Raw genomic sequence first — 15,369 nt, forward strand, 5'->3', positions numbered from 1 at the left:
TCTTGGTCACTTCAGTAACAGCTAGTATAACTTAAAGGAGTTTAAAAATGTGGCACTTTATGCTGTATCTGCTTCCTCTTTGTACCCCCTCTTGAGCTGATATGGAAGGGTCAGTACCCATCCAATGGTACGTGCTTCATCGAGTATGAAGCATAAAAAGTCAGAACAGAGGGACTGAGGGAAATGCACTTAACTCACCACAAATCAGCCTTTGGACTTGGTTTAGCTTTTCCTGAATACAGAAGTATGGATTGGTTTTGATGGGTGAAGGAACACTCTGTCCCCTGTACAAATATACCTTACCATTATAGCTAGTTACAGCATATGCTTCAAAATTGCAGCTGCCTTTTTGAAAGAAATGCTATTAATAAGACTGTTTCATATTTTAAGGGAAAACTGTACTCAGCGTAATATGATAATATGGATAGCTATTCATTGTTTAGCTTCTTAAATATACAGTTGTAAGATCCCATCATTAAATGCTTTGCAAAAATACAATACCATATTCTAGGAAAAGCTGAACTATGAAATATATCCCTTTATCCTCTTTAATAAATAATACTTATTAGTAGAGCTTAACATTACCCATTAACTCTTGTGGCTAAAACAGAGATTTTTACTTTGTAGAGATTCCGACAGATCATTGGATATTTTTGATGAAAAATCTCATCCTCTCACAGTAAGTGTAACTTTTTGATCCTCTAAATGTGTATCAATATACAAATAATACAAGTCAAGACGTTTAAAAATATAAGTCATAGAAATGGCTTTGTACCAGGTCAAGAGCAAATTGATCTTAAGTTGTATCTTCATATATAGAACAGCGCAGACAGTGTCTTCTGGACTTCCGATACTAGCTAGATCATGAACAGAACCCAGTCTCTCTAAATGTTGCAAAGTATGTTTGGTTTTCTGTGCTTTGTCTGAATGGTTAGTAGATACATGCCTAACTTTTTAAATGACTGCAAACAGGAGAACATAATACATGAAGCATCACGCAAAGTAGGAGACAGTGAGCCTGGTCCTTAAAAAATCTGAAAGGCAAAATTTTAAAGCAAATATGCTTAATGCTGTTTGCAGTAACAGCTAAGAGCATCCAGCATGTGATTCTAACGTGACTGGTCCTGGTACACATTTTTAGACAATCTTTAAGATGCAAAACCTCGTAGTACAGGCAACCTCAGGAGTGGAGCATGTGCTTTTTGTGTCAAGTTTGAGGACTATTAGCTTAATGACTGTCCTACAGAACCACTTAATTTGTTTTTCATTTGAAATTAATTTAGCAAAGCTCTAGTGGCTTTAAAAATTCAGTTTGCTCTGGGACTTACCTGAGTTTTTGCAACTTAATCTATCTCGCAGATTTGGCTTATTAATAAATGATTAAATATTTTAAGCTTGTTAGAGTTTCATCCCTAAGCTACCCATTGTGCTAGGAATTGTACACTTGAATAAATACAACTCTTTACTCAGTAAAAATAAAAAACTTCAGGAGAAGAGCTATATAGAAGAATTTTTGTAGGGACTGTGGCACTTCAAGAGAAATGTCTTGTCCAAACCTGTTTTAACTGCCTGAATCTGTAGTTTCACATTGAAAATTATTTATGTAAGATGAACTCCACTTCATCAGACAATTTATTTTATTTAGCAAACTGACATAGTTTGATCCTTTCATATAGCTTACCTCCTATTTAATGAGTATGAATAGAGGAAAATCATTATGTCCTTTAGGGAGCACTTAAAGGTCTCTTCTATCTTACTTCACTGTACAGACAGAAATGTAGTAATGGCTGTATGTCATACTTCTGAGAGGAAACCTTCAAATGGCTTGTTAGTTTCTATAGCAATGGGGTTTTGGCCTGGTACCTACAGTTGCTTTAAAAAGGTTAATTAGCTGGAATAAATCTCTGAACAGCTTGTCCTCTAAAGATTCAGTCACAAGGAGTCAAAATCCTGACTCTGTTGACCCTCGTAACTTGAAGTTTGTTACTTCTGCTACCAGCATTGCAGGGCTTAGTCACAAATACACGTCTCAGTCCTTTCCTCCTCAGTTTCAGTAAGCAAAAATGCACTTCCAGAAGTGCTTTTGTACTGCTCATAGCGCAGGAATTATGCAAGGGGAATCCAGATCATGTTATTCCTAATGTTGCATGCTCACCTTGAAGTAACCTCCGTTTGTTAATGGTGTATTAGAAGGTTGTGTGGAGAGTACAAAGTTAGAATAGAATAGACTGTCAGTTGGAAGGGACCTACAACGATCATCTAGTCCAACTGCCTGACCAATTCAGGGCTGACCAAGTTAAAGCAAGTTATTAAGGGCATTGTGCAAGTGCCTCTTAAACACTGACAGGCTTGGGGAATCAATCACCTCTCTAGGAAGCCTGTTCCAGGGTATGACCAAGCTCTTGGCAAAGAAGTGCTTCCTAATGTCCAATCTAAACCTCCCCTGGTGCAGCTTTGAACCGTTCCCATGTGTATTATCACTGGATACCAGGGAGAAGAGATCAGCACTTCCTTCGCCAGTTCCCCTCCTCAGGAAGCTGTAGACAGCAATGAGCTTGCACCCTCAGTCTCCTCTTCTCCAAACTAGACAAGCCCAAATTCCTTAGCTGCTCCTTATAGGACATGCCTTCCAGCCCTTTCACCAGCTTTGTTGTCCTCCTCTGGATATGTTCAAGGACCTTCACCTCCTTCTTCAATTGTGGGGTCTAGAACTGCACAGACTGTTCAAGGTGAGGCCTCACCAGTGCCGAATACAGTGGGACAATCACCTCTTTTGACCGGCTGGTTATATACTGTGTTTGATGCAACCCAGGACGCGGTTTGCCCTCTTGGTTGTCAGGGGACACTGCTGACTCATACTGAGCATGCAGTTAACTTACCTCTTCATTTGTCTTGCCGTTGTTATCTGGCTATTTTAAACTACAAAACCATATGAAAACGCTTGCTGCTTTGCTTACCTTATGACTGCTTGTTTAATGTCAAGCAGCTATGCTGTCCTCATCTGATATCTTTACTGTACTATAGGTCTAACTGAGACTGTAGATAGAAACCTATTCAGTATCAGTCTTGTAGAACCAGTGTGTAAAGTTGGAGCTCTTAAAGTTTCATCCCTCCAGAAAGAGTGATGAATATCAGAATGTCTGGGAAGAAAGGGTCAGAATTCCTAAACACTTATTTTAGGATTGCTTTTACAGACTGTTTATTTTTAAGCTTTTCTTCTCCCTTGTATTTAGAAACAGTTTAGCATTGGGTCAAAATTAAATCTATCTGTTCATTAGCTTTGTGGTCTTTCTGGAATCTCTCAAGAACAGTCCTGTGAATACAGCATAAGTTACCTTCCAGCTCTATCTGTGACAGAATTATTGAAATGTGTTCTTCAGCTTCTCCTCGTCTGGAATGGGAATGTTGTGAAGTCTCACTGCCTTAAGAGCCAGTGTTCCCCTGGTGTGTATATAACTGATTTTTTTTCTTGCAGGGAGAAACCTTTTTTTTTTTTAATCTCTTTTAGTCTGTAAAATGTTCTATGGACAATAGTTAGAACCTGTAATAATGATGGTAGTTCGTGCCCTTTCCCATTAGCCTTACAGATCAAAAAAAGTGTTCAAAACAAAGATATCAGCTAAAGTTATTGTGTTTTGTTTGGAATATTCATAATATTGCAAGGCTGCCTGCTGCTTTCAGTATATGATTCTGTTGTGTCTCTGTGGAGGGGAAGAGTTGTATACACTTCTACTCTGAGAAGAAACAAGCATGTGTGGCTGTTCCTCAAAGTTAGTATTAAGTTAGACAGATTTTCAGTAATTCAGAGAACTTTCTTTCAGCGAGAAGAAGTTCCAGATGACTACTACAAGCACGACCCTGATCACAAGCACATCTACCGGTTTGTTCGGACACTTTTCAGTGCTGCACAGCTGACAGCTGAATGTGCAATAGTGACACTGGTAAGAGGTGCCTGATTACTGAAACTTGAGCTTTTGGAAGACTTTTTTTCCCTTCCCCTCAATGAGTGTACTGGACTGAACTGACACTTAAATAGTTACAGTATCTCATGAAACCTTGTTAATACAAGTAAGTTCAGTAGAGAAGATTTCTAAGTAGTCATAGAAGTGGTTAAGTAAAAAGGAACTTACTTTTTCTATGTATGAATACATAATGCTTAATTACTTGTGCAATCAAACATTGTTTGTTTCATAACATAAAAGTTACTGAAGAAGCTTGAGAAAGGCACAACGGTGGGACATCATGACCAGTGGGCTATAATAAGTCAGACACAAAGACGTTTTTTATTTCAGTTGTGTGGAGGGGAAAGTGGAAGTTTGGAGTTCATGTTAACCGGAACAGTGCAAGTAACACCACATAAGAGTCCGAGGATCAATACTGTAGGAAATCCAAGAGACTAACTTTCTCATTATTATGTCCTTCAATCACTACCACCTTTCTATCAATTTTTTTTTTATTATTAAACTAAAGAGGCTACAAGTTTTTTCTGTAGGTGACATGCAGGTACGTAGAACTTAATAGTAAGAAAATAATCTCATTACAGTTTGTTGTTTGATTTCAGAAAGCAAGATGGATATAAAAATTGATGATACCGATGACTTTATACACACACACATATATGCATGCATATACATATATGAAGGGAAAAAAACCCACAACCTATATAATTGCTGCATTAGACAGTCTCTGAAACTGCACTTTGCATACTAGACTTCAGTCTTCATTGTGGCTTCCTTCTGAAAAATATTCTGAAAGGAGAACAGAAGAGAACTGTCACCAAAAAACAATGTGGCAATTAAGCAAACTCAGCTTGAAGGACTCTCTTTAATTAGGAAATAAGTAATTAAAAAGGCCCAGATAGTTACAGCTATTAAAACTTTAAAAGTAGTTTGAGGTTTTTGCTTTTCCAAAGACGGGCAAGCAATTTTGACAGAACAAGATGATAGCTAATCCCGAGCAATCTAGCCAGCTGAAGTATTTACAAAAAACAGAAATTGAGTTAGTTTTTAAAGTGGATTTTACCACTAGATGGCTCTGTTATTATAGGAACACCTTTAGTCCTCTTGAAGGCTATAAGCAAAGGATGGGAAGAAAGCGTGGGGAGATTCTAGTAATAAAGATTGGTCCTGCCCTTAGACCTGTACAACAGCTTCCTGCACTCACTATTTTTATCTGAGGTTTCATTAGGACCTTGGACTTTTGTTTTTAATGTTCTATTCCCTAAACTATATTCAAATTTGAAAGTGCAAATTACTTAGTAGCTGGACCATTACAGGAGTGAGAAATAGTAGAAAACTTTTAAGGGAGGGACTGATTCAACATCTTGGGGCTGATTTGAGACTACATGGGAGGAATGATTAAATGAGCAAGATATCTTCAGACTTGGGTATTTTTCACTAAGCAGTTGGTGATGTAGATGAAAGCAGAGGATGACATTGTGGGTGAAGGATTGAAGTCTGTTCTTTACAGGGGGAAGTAGAAATGGCGCCATGCCTTTCATTGTGGAAAGATAGCAATTAATGCTTCTTCGTCCCATGACTAGAGATCGCGGTGCAGGCTTTAGCACTTCCTGTTAAGCTACAAGTGCTGAACCTTACCTGTGATGAAAGGCTGGTGTGATGTTGAGTGATTTATTATCCCAGATAGGCCCTAATGAGAACCTGTTGGTGACTGTGTGACTCGGTGATGGAAGGAACTCTAGCAGTGTCTCCCTGAAACAGCAGTACTCATTTCTCAGAACTGATTCTTCAGTAACTTTATTGTATTCCTTGGTGGTCCGGTTTTTGTGTTATAATAAAATGGAACCCGTAACTCCTGAAAATTTGGTTTCTAAAGTATAAGTAGTAAACACTAATACTTATTTTGACATTCTTAATGGTAATGGGATAAAATAGTTGTATTGGACTGGCATGCTTGCTGCTCAGAACTCAACTCCAGGTCTTAATTTCACACATAAAACTTTTTTATTTTCTTTTTATAGGTTTATTTGGAAAGGCTTTTAACCTATGCAGAGATTGACATATGCCCTAGTAACTGGAAGAGGATAGTCCTAGGAGCTATTCTGCTGGCTTCTAAAGTCTGGGATGATCAAGCTGTGTGGAATGTGGATTATTGCCAAATATTGAAGGACATTACTGTTGAAGACATGTAAGTTGTAAGGTTTGGCTAATCTGCAGCAGTGGGGGTTTTGGGTGGGTTTTGTTTTTTGGGGTTGGTTTGTTTGTTTTTTTTTTTTTTTTTTTTTTGAATGGCAATTTTTATGATCATACTGAAAAAATGTCTGTCTCTGGTGCTGTGATAAAGGTATATGATGTATATCTCGTGCCTGGCCTCATTCCCTTTGTTAACCTAGGAAACTTTGAATAACCCTACTTTGAGACAAATCTTGATTAATATTTGTAGTGACTTGGGTGAGTAACTTCAAAGTTTGTTTTCTTTACCTTCTTTCCCCCAGTGATGAACCATGGTACTGGCTGCTTGTTTCCACTGATTTGTTTTTTGCGTTGGTGTGTCTCTAAAGTGCCCAATTTATAGTCGTATCAAAAGTCATTTTGGGTAGGAAAAAAATAGTTAACTTGTTCTCTGCCTTTTCTGGTTGGTTTAGAATTTGAAAAATTGCAAGGTAAGCCATAACTTGTGACTTATGTGTCTGCTCTTGTATCCAGCGAAGGCCCAAATATCTCAAGGTCTGAATTTCTAGCCACTGCTGCTGGCAGACAGGTGTCATTTGTGTTGATTTCTGTGGTTTCATGTGTTACATCCAGCTACTGCTACAGCTTATCTTCTTTGGGTGAGTTCTTAGACTTGCCTGCAGTGCTGAGAACAAAATCCTCAATCTTACCTCTACTTGTTTATTTAAGGTTGTTCCTTGTATATATTCTTGTCTCAGATGTAGATTTCAGTTTTTCAGAAATTTTGAATCTGCTGTCTTGTCTTGGTGCACTCAGCTTTAAGCCTTACAATTTCTGCAGTTTCAGAGGATGTTCATCCTTGTGGCTTCAGGCTCATACTATGGGCTGGAGGCATGTTTATGTGGAGTGGATTTGTCCCATTAAATTTTCTATTAAACTCTATCGCGGAGTTCTGTCTCTGAGAGCATATCAACATCGTTTTAATTCTATTTGCCAGCTTGTTCCCCTATTTCCCTTATCACAGTGGTAGAAATGCTAGAAGTCTAGCTTAAGATCAGGCTTTCTGTCCTTAATACACTTCATGATGTGTTTTATGTGTGTTTGAGTTTTATCACACTGCTGTGCTGTAATTGAGCATGTGTCCAGGCCTGTGTAGTAACAGTCAATCCTAGTACAGGAGCAGACTGAGATGGTAGAGGTTTGCACACAGCACTGGGAGGCTGCCTATGTGAGAGTCTGTTCTTGCCCCAAGCTCTCTTCCCTGGATTCAGCCTGAAGCTAATGCTTAAAATACAGTAAGTAATCATTTATCTGGGACTCTTTAGGAGGAAGAATATCCAGTTTTCTTCCTTCTAGGTGGGGGGCAGCATTTCTAAAAATGGGGGAGTTGTCTGCACCAAAATGTTTTTTGTTATTCAAGTTACTTCACATCGCAAACAGCAACAGCAAACACAGTACTTTGTTTTGTCCATACCCCTTGCCTGGGAGTCTTTGTCTCCAAATGCAGGGCTGTGCCAGCCCTGCTTTCAGGAAAGCATAATTAGTGATTTTATACAATGTACATCTTCACTCAATCTGGCTCAGAGTGCTCATCTATCTGAGGAACATACTTGAAGCGTTGCTGCAAATAACTCTGAGATGGCTGAAGTGGGGTCAGTGATGCTAGGAGTGCTGGAGTATACATCTTGCTCTTTTTGATGTCTCTTCTTCTAGCCCTATTTGGGACAAATCAAATTGATAGCACTGAAAATATCTGTAACAAGCAGGATGTTTATTCTCTATTGCTGATGCTGGGTCTCCAGAAATTGTCAGTACTTACATTTTCAAAGCAGTGATGGTGGTAAGGAAAATAGACTGAATTTAGGCTTATTTTTTCCTTCAGTTTGAAGATGGGATTTTTGGAATCCCATCTCATTTGAAATGACTTAGACCTTTGAATTTACGTATGGGCAGAAACTGTACAGTGGCCCAGGGGTGTCCATCCCAGGCACTGCACTGCTGCAACTTGGCAGGCTTCACTGCTCCTCAGTTGGATAACATCACTATAATCGGGACCTTAGAAAGCTGCTTAAAATACTCAGCAAAACTGAGTTTTGAGTTTATAGGTCTGCTTTCAATTAATAGTTGGTACTATAGTTAATTGTCCGCTTTAGTAGTTCCAGTATTTTTTTAACTAGTCATTTGATAGTGAGTATTAGGCATTCTGAATACAAGTGTTACTGAGAGAAGACAATCGGCAAAGGATTTCAGGCATGGTTGCATTCTAACATTGGAGATGGCTGGTGATGCTGCCATAAAATCCATCCAAAACCCCAGCTAAAGATTGCTTGGCAGGACTTTACCAGGTATTGCTCCCTGGATGGGCCATTCCTGTGCAGTAAAGGCCTGTCTACAAGGACTGGTGGCAAGTTTTGTTTGTGAACTGTCTGTGAATTTTCCTCTTGGCTCTATGTATCTAGAATGATCTCACTAAACTGGATGGAGACTCTTGTTGAGACACTGCAAGCCAAGCATGTGAGTTACACCACTCTGGAACTGGGCAAAAGGACTTATATTTGGTTTAGTTCACCTGTTACGCAAATTGGTGTGTGTACATATGTGTACCAGCCAGGCACCTCTTCTGAAGGAGCGTAGGTGCAGCTCATCCACACCAAACACGCTCTCCTTACTGCTTAAAGATGCTTGTTTGGCAGCCCCACCTCACAACTTTAACAGTGTGAGCTGTGTGGCTCTTGCAGAAACTTCTAGTGGGTTAAAGTTTGTTAAAGGATACACGATCCAGGCCTTGCGACTGGCAGTTGAGTTAATTTGCCTTAGTCTCTTCTTACTCAACATAGGTTAAATGTTTTTTCTATCACAAGCCCTGTCTTATTTGACCAAGGAAAGATGGGTTTTTTACTGAAAGGGATTTTTCTTTTGGTTTTGGGGGGGTGTTTTGTTTTGTTTTACTTATTTCTAATGGGGAAAAAATCAAAGGAAATTAAATTGGCATTTGGAAGTCATCCTTTGTCAAAACTTGCTTGCTTTGATGAGAGTGAATCCATAATCAGTGAAAAATTAACTGTGCAGCTGCTAATCTTGCTATGATTGCTTGTAAGGGGACACATGCTGTTAATTCTTTTGGCTACATATATTTGTAAATAAGGCACAGAAAACACATGGGCATTATCCTTTCCCAGGTTTTAAACCACTGTTAATAGACTTGTTAATCCAATGAAGAATTGTATTTTTACACAATTAAAATGTATTAGCGTAGTGAGTACAAAAGGGGCAGTGAAGAGCATTTATTCACAGGGTAAATCAAGCTCTGATCAGCTGATCATCAAAACATTATCTGATTTACATTTCTATAGGCTTATGACCACATGAACAGGAAATTAATTTTGGCACTAGATTCAATGATACTCAAGCCCACTATGCTAGGAACAAGCACAAAGCTGCTATTCATATTGAGACCCGCCACCCAATACAGGATACAACCTGGATGATTCTTTGATTTATTTCCCTCCCTCTGATAGGTAAAACATCCATTTTAAAAGCTCCCAAAAAGCAAGATCAGCCTTGGCACTGAATTTGTGCAACTTATCTTCTGGTGTGTTCACAGTTGGCCTATACAGCTGCAAAATTCTGTTGAGACAGGTCTGCTACCAGTAGGAGCAATCATTGAGTTAGTGTTGAACTGAATTGCTTGGTTTGGGTACCACCAGTTTCTTTTAGGTTAATTTGTAAAACATTGTTTTTCCTCCTTAGAATATCTCTGATTTAGCTGACCGCAGTACAGTAGCTGAAGCAGCCTTTTTCATGTCATGGTACTCTCCCCACTTTCCTCCAAATATTCTGCCCAGTGAAAATAGACGAGTAAAAACTGGACAGTGCCCTTTGACATAGTACTTTGTTACCCTGCCTAATGCTATTGAGGAGAAAATTCCTTCTCCCACCTAATGCTGCTTATTTATTTATTTATTGGAGATGAATCCATGTTGCTTCAAGAGGCTTTTTTCTGTGAGATAATAGCAGCAGCTCTTCAAAGATCCATTTGTTGCCGTGGTGATCTGCCTACTCCTTTTGTTAGTCCGCCTCTACTTCAATAAACCCCCTTCCTGTTATCAGCCTGGTGAAAATGTCTGCAAGTTCTTCAGAGCTAATAAACAGCATACATCATTCCTTTCATCTGATCACTATAGTGTGGGGCCGTACGAGAGTGAGAATGGCGCATGAATTGTACAGCTGCACTAATGGAACTCCGAAGAATGAACCTCCCCGGTCAGCCGAGCGAGTGCACGACAGGGCACTACCTTTCTCTCTGAGCCGGAGGTGCCAGGACTCAAAAGCTGCACCTTGTTTTGAGCACCAGTGAATGACCTGTCTCTCAAAACTAATAATGCAGAGCTCTTGATGACTATTTCAAAGTTGCTGGTTTTAAAAACAAGCTTGAGGTCTCTTCAGTGTTTTCAGCCAGCTAAAACAATCTTTTTTCCTTTTGTCTTCTGTCCCTTATCCCTCCTAGGAACGAGATGGAAAGGCACTTCTTGGAGCTACTGCAGTTTAATATCAATGTTCCTGCCAGTGTTTACGCCAAATACTACTTCGATCTTCGCTCCCTAGCAGATGACAATAACCTGAGCTTTCTGCTGGAGCCTCTCAGTAAAGAGAGAGCACAGAAACTGGAGGTAATGGTCTGAGATTGGCTGAGCAGGGGACTCTGTACGTGTAGTAAGAGCATCTGTTGCTAATCACGTTAAGTGGTGGTTAGAAAAACTAAAAAGCTTTTAAATTAGTGTATTACAGGCTAATTTAACCCCTTTATAACTACAGTTAGCACTTCTAAAACCATGCCTAGACTAAGCTAGTATCCTGAGGAAAGGAAGGGACAGAGATTATGGAAGTCTAGCAGATCGCAGAATAAAATGGATGTTATTTTGGGAACCGTAGTTCAGCTAGGCTACTTAAGATTGAAAGGATTAGTGTCATATGTAATGGATTGTCTGTCCTTCCCTGGTCACAGTCTGTATTCCAAGCACCTAGAGACAGTCACAGTCAGACCTTTCTAAATACTACCAGCTGAAGGTTTCCCACTGCATCCTACTGCACAGCTGTTTTTAGATTTAGAGGGAGCAGTCTTACTGCTCTCATGGTTTAATAAACCATTTGTCTGGGGACAGCTGCAGAAATAATGTTTATCTTCACAACTTTTAGAACCTCACCTTTCCAAAGAAATGATGCTCTAAGATAAACTTTTGGAATAGCCACTTCTTAGGAGTCCTTCAGAATGTCCAGTGGAGTGTAAATACAGATTGCTGGCCCTTTCTGCTCGATGGGAAAGGCAGCCCTTCTGTGAGTCCCTGCAGCCGCCTTTAGTATGAAGGCTCATTTTAAAAAACTTGAACTTTTGCAGAGTCAGTCTTTCTAGTTGTTGGAGATATGTAAGAAACTTCAAAAATATCTAAATTACCTGGGTTCCCAGGCAAAATTTCTTGTTCTTTCATCTGTCCAGGTTTAATTGATGACTCTGCATGTTATTCTGTTGACCTTTCAACAAAGGCATTACCGCAGGCCCTGTGTACACTGATACCATAGCCCCTTTCAAAGAGGGGTGTGCTACGGTATTCTTGGCTTATATTGTTCTATTGTCTACCCCCAATAATTCTGCCAAGTGCCAGGTTTTTTTATTTTGTCCCAGAAGTGTCTGAACTTTGGGAATAAGTGTGATCCCTACGGGTCCTTTGGAATGATAGGTATGATATGCCTACGAATTCCTCTATTTAAAGTTAAGCAATGCAACTCTTCTGCTTTGTCTCACCCTTGTTACTCGCACTTTAAGCTAACACTGTCACTAATTGTAAATGTGGTTGTAGGGCAGTTCATATTCCACATGAAATTGTTTACTGAACTGCTCAGTGCCCAGGCATAAGTGGATGATTTACAGATTGTGAGCCTGTTTTGTTTCTTCTTTGCTAGCCTTTGGGGGCTCGGTATTTAAAACCAGAGTAATTTTCACTACAGTATGTGATTTGCCATAATGTACTTACTGATGCATGTATATAGAACATTTTGGGTTTTAATTCTAAAATGTGATAAATATTGAACCATTTGCTAAAATTTTTAATTCTACCTTTTGGTTAGAAGCACACGAGCAGTTGATAGGAGCCTGTATGAAGCAGTGCATTAGTACTCCAGGGACTGAAACCTGATTTACACCATATGGGCGACTGGGGCTAAATATGTCAACACAGGTTGCTTTATGATTGATGTGCTAGCATTAAAACAGGATGGAGAGTCTGTCTGGTCTTGCACCGGGAGCTCATGCAGCCAGTGTCTCAAAGAATGCCACTCTTGAGCCAAATGTATGCCTCCAGAAGGTCAGGAGAAATAAATGTAAATAATTATTTTAAAATACACTTAAAAGTTTATTCATGCTCAGAGTGCTTTTCACCTTTTGAACTTCCAGAACACTGGGCTGTGCTGAATGGGTGCTGCCTTAAAGGGAAGGTGTAGGCTTGTAGCTGATCGCAGGACTTTGAAAGTTCATCTGGTGATAGGTGGTAAATTATTAATGGAAGTAAATGTTCAGGACTGAAATTCAGCCTTTTATTAGCAGTATCCTTATTTAGTTGCTTTGATAATGCCTGAAGGCTTCAATCAGAAATAGGCCTTACGGGGGAGGACACATGGTGTTTTCTGGACAATCATGTGTTATTGGGATTTACATAATGAGGCTTGTTACTGGAATAGGTGCACCAGAATAAAGACTGCTTGACTGCCTAAATAAGAAGAGAAGAGGCAAGCCAATAAATGGGTGGAAAAGCAGTTAAATACTGTTTGTCCACATGTGCTGATATTTAATAGCTCTATTAAAGTGCCACGGCTATTGCTATGCCATCAAGCAGTGAGCTGCCCTCCCTTCTCGGACCTCTTCAGGAACCTGATCATGTGAGTGATCCCAGGAGAGCATATTGGGGGAGAGGGTGTAGAGAAGGTAGAGGCAAAATGGGACGTCCTAGTAGAACTTAATTCCCTAGGTTTACTTGCACTGAGCAGAAACCTTTTTCAGTTTGAACACTTATCAAAATGACTGTGTGCATTTTTGTACTGTTTAAAAGTTTTTGTGCTGCTGCATGCACCAGGTGCAATTTTGCACATAATTTCCACAAACTCTTAAGTCTGAAATGGATCCAAGTTTTCCATTAGATAGTGAGAATGCAAAAAGAATGAAGATACTTGGATATGGAAACCACTCGCCTTCTTTCTGTCTTACTTTCTGATGGATAGGGTTCTTGTTAGCATGGGGACAGACCCCTTTAGTATTTTCTCTCCAAAGTAGTTCTTGCTTACTGTCACTCTAGCTAAAAAAAGCTAGTAGCGTCACTGCTACAGAGTGCCTGCTCTGTTGGCATCACACTTTTAAAAGCTTCCTTGAAATGTTCAAACTTTTCTAATGTGTACTTTTCATTTTGTATCTGAACATGGTATCCAGGCTATCTCCCGGCTGTGTGAAGACAAATACAAAGACTTGTCGAAAGCTGCTATGAGACGATCTTTCAGTGCTGATAACTTAGTTGGTATCCGCCGTTCTAATGCCATCCTCTCCTGAGGAGAGAGAAGGGTGCAGCACCATGAACCAGCATCCATATGAATCGGAGGAATACCACCACTCCATGCACACAAGCCAGCGGTGATGGTGTCTTCCAGCAAGAGGAGGAGAGGAGGGTAAACTAGCCAAGGGAGCCCAGAGCTTGAGGAGCATACTTGGTGCAAAAGACAAGACCTTTGTCAAATCAACTCTCTTCTCCTAATGTATCCAGAGGTGCAAAAACAAACTTCTCTCCTTCTCTCCCCCACAGATGTTTGCTTACTATGTAGGCCTATAGCTGTGAACTCTTGAGGTTTTTAATAATAAGTAGTTTTAAATTTTAGAATTTAAACACTAACCACATGACTATAGTTACAATGTTCTTCCCTCCTCTCCCCTGTCCAGAGTCTCGCTGCATTTGTATTTCAGGTCGATGCAGTGTTAACAAAAACGAAACAACAAAACATGGGACTCGTGAAGTATAAAGCCACTCTGGAGCTGAAAACAGTAGCATAGACATGTGTTGAAGGCTTTTCCCTGGTTTGGCTACTAAAAGCTGCTATTATCGGTGATCTGTTCATAAGCCAGAAGCTGCCCAGCAGGAAGGAATTCCAACTCTGCACCCACAACTTCACTCCAGTAGAAATTGTCAGAAGACTTTGAATGTTTTGACTGTGGGCAGAGATATGGGTTTATGTATTGTTAAAATGTATAGGGTCCATGCTGCATTTCTTGTGAATTATGGTGCTTCTCTCATTTTCTAATACTTATATTGCTCTGGAAGAGACGCAATCTGTATATTTTTCTGAGGCATTGAATGAGAAAGTTGGTCTGGAAACATCATCACCATCCCAAACAGTGTAGCAATCCAGTGGTGAATGGCGTGTGTGCAGCACTGCTTCTCTGAGTTCTACTGCAGATCTCTTGTGCTATATACAGTGGAGTTCCTAAATCTGATATTGTGCATCCATCTGGCTTTCCTTGAGGTTTTGTTTCCTGGGAGGCATTTACATTCATAATGCGACAGCAATGAGTTTGAGAATCCTGGACTACCTAACAAGGTAGACTGAAAAATATTGTGTTCAATTGAGAATTATCCAAAAGCTTTCTATAAGACCCTTTTATTTTATTTTTTTTTTTCTGCGAAGTGAATTTTATCTTGTGCAACTGCTCTAGAGGCTTGGGTTTTGCTCTTTCTGAGACTTTGGAATGGAGCTTACTTTCAGGCTCTGAAACTGAACTCTAAACAGGATAAGTATTATTAGACTCTTCCTGTTACAAGTCTTTGTAGTATCTTCCCTTCTTGGATCCAAATAGATTCTAGGCAGTTTGTCCTAGGAGCAGATCTCCCTCCGAATGACATGGGTTTTGTGCACTTCCTCTTCCAGCCAAGGCCCAGAAACTTACACTGAATAGCAAGTCCGTGTGCCTTTGAGAGTGGGGCTGGTTGAGTGTAACCATCGGTTTGGCTGCACTCAACTGTTAAAATGATGCATGCAGCCTTTTGCGGTATGCAAATATACCAGCCCCTGGCTCCCAAATCCATGGAACTTGGCACTTCAGGTATTGATCACAATTCAATTTTGAAAATAACGCTACATCTTCAGGTGGCTTTCCTTTCTCATGTTTGTATTAAAAGAAAAGCTAATAAACTCTATTTTAAGTAAA

At 39.8% G+C, this 15,369-nt stretch overlaps 1 protein-coding gene across 1 annotated transcript in view; it reads left to right on the forward strand.

Moving 5' to 3' along the window:
- CCNYL1 (cyclin Y like 1) overlaps nt 1–14,488 on the forward strand; it is a 35,049-nt gene extending 20,561 nt beyond the window's left edge. The window contains exons 6-10 of the mRNA XM_082484501.1: nt 628–679; nt 3,822–3,941; nt 5,981–6,147; nt 10,639–10,801; nt 13,606–14,488. Coding sequence (XP_082340627.1) covers nt 628–679; nt 3,822–3,941; nt 5,981–6,147; nt 10,639–10,801; nt 13,606–13,722 — 619 coding nt within the window. The 3' untranslated portion in view covers nt 13,723–14,488. The remainder of the gene's footprint in view (nt 1–627; nt 680–3,821; nt 3,942–5,980; nt 6,148–10,638; nt 10,802–13,605) is intronic.
- Nucleotides 14,489–15,369: the final 881 nt, after the last annotated feature.

This window comes from Vanellus vanellus (assembly GCF_965231255.1).
Source record: "Vanellus vanellus genome assembly, chromosome: 5".
In the NCBI taxonomy this organism is placed as follows: domain Eukaryota; kingdom Metazoa; phylum Chordata; class Aves; order Charadriiformes; family Charadriidae; genus Vanellus; species Vanellus vanellus.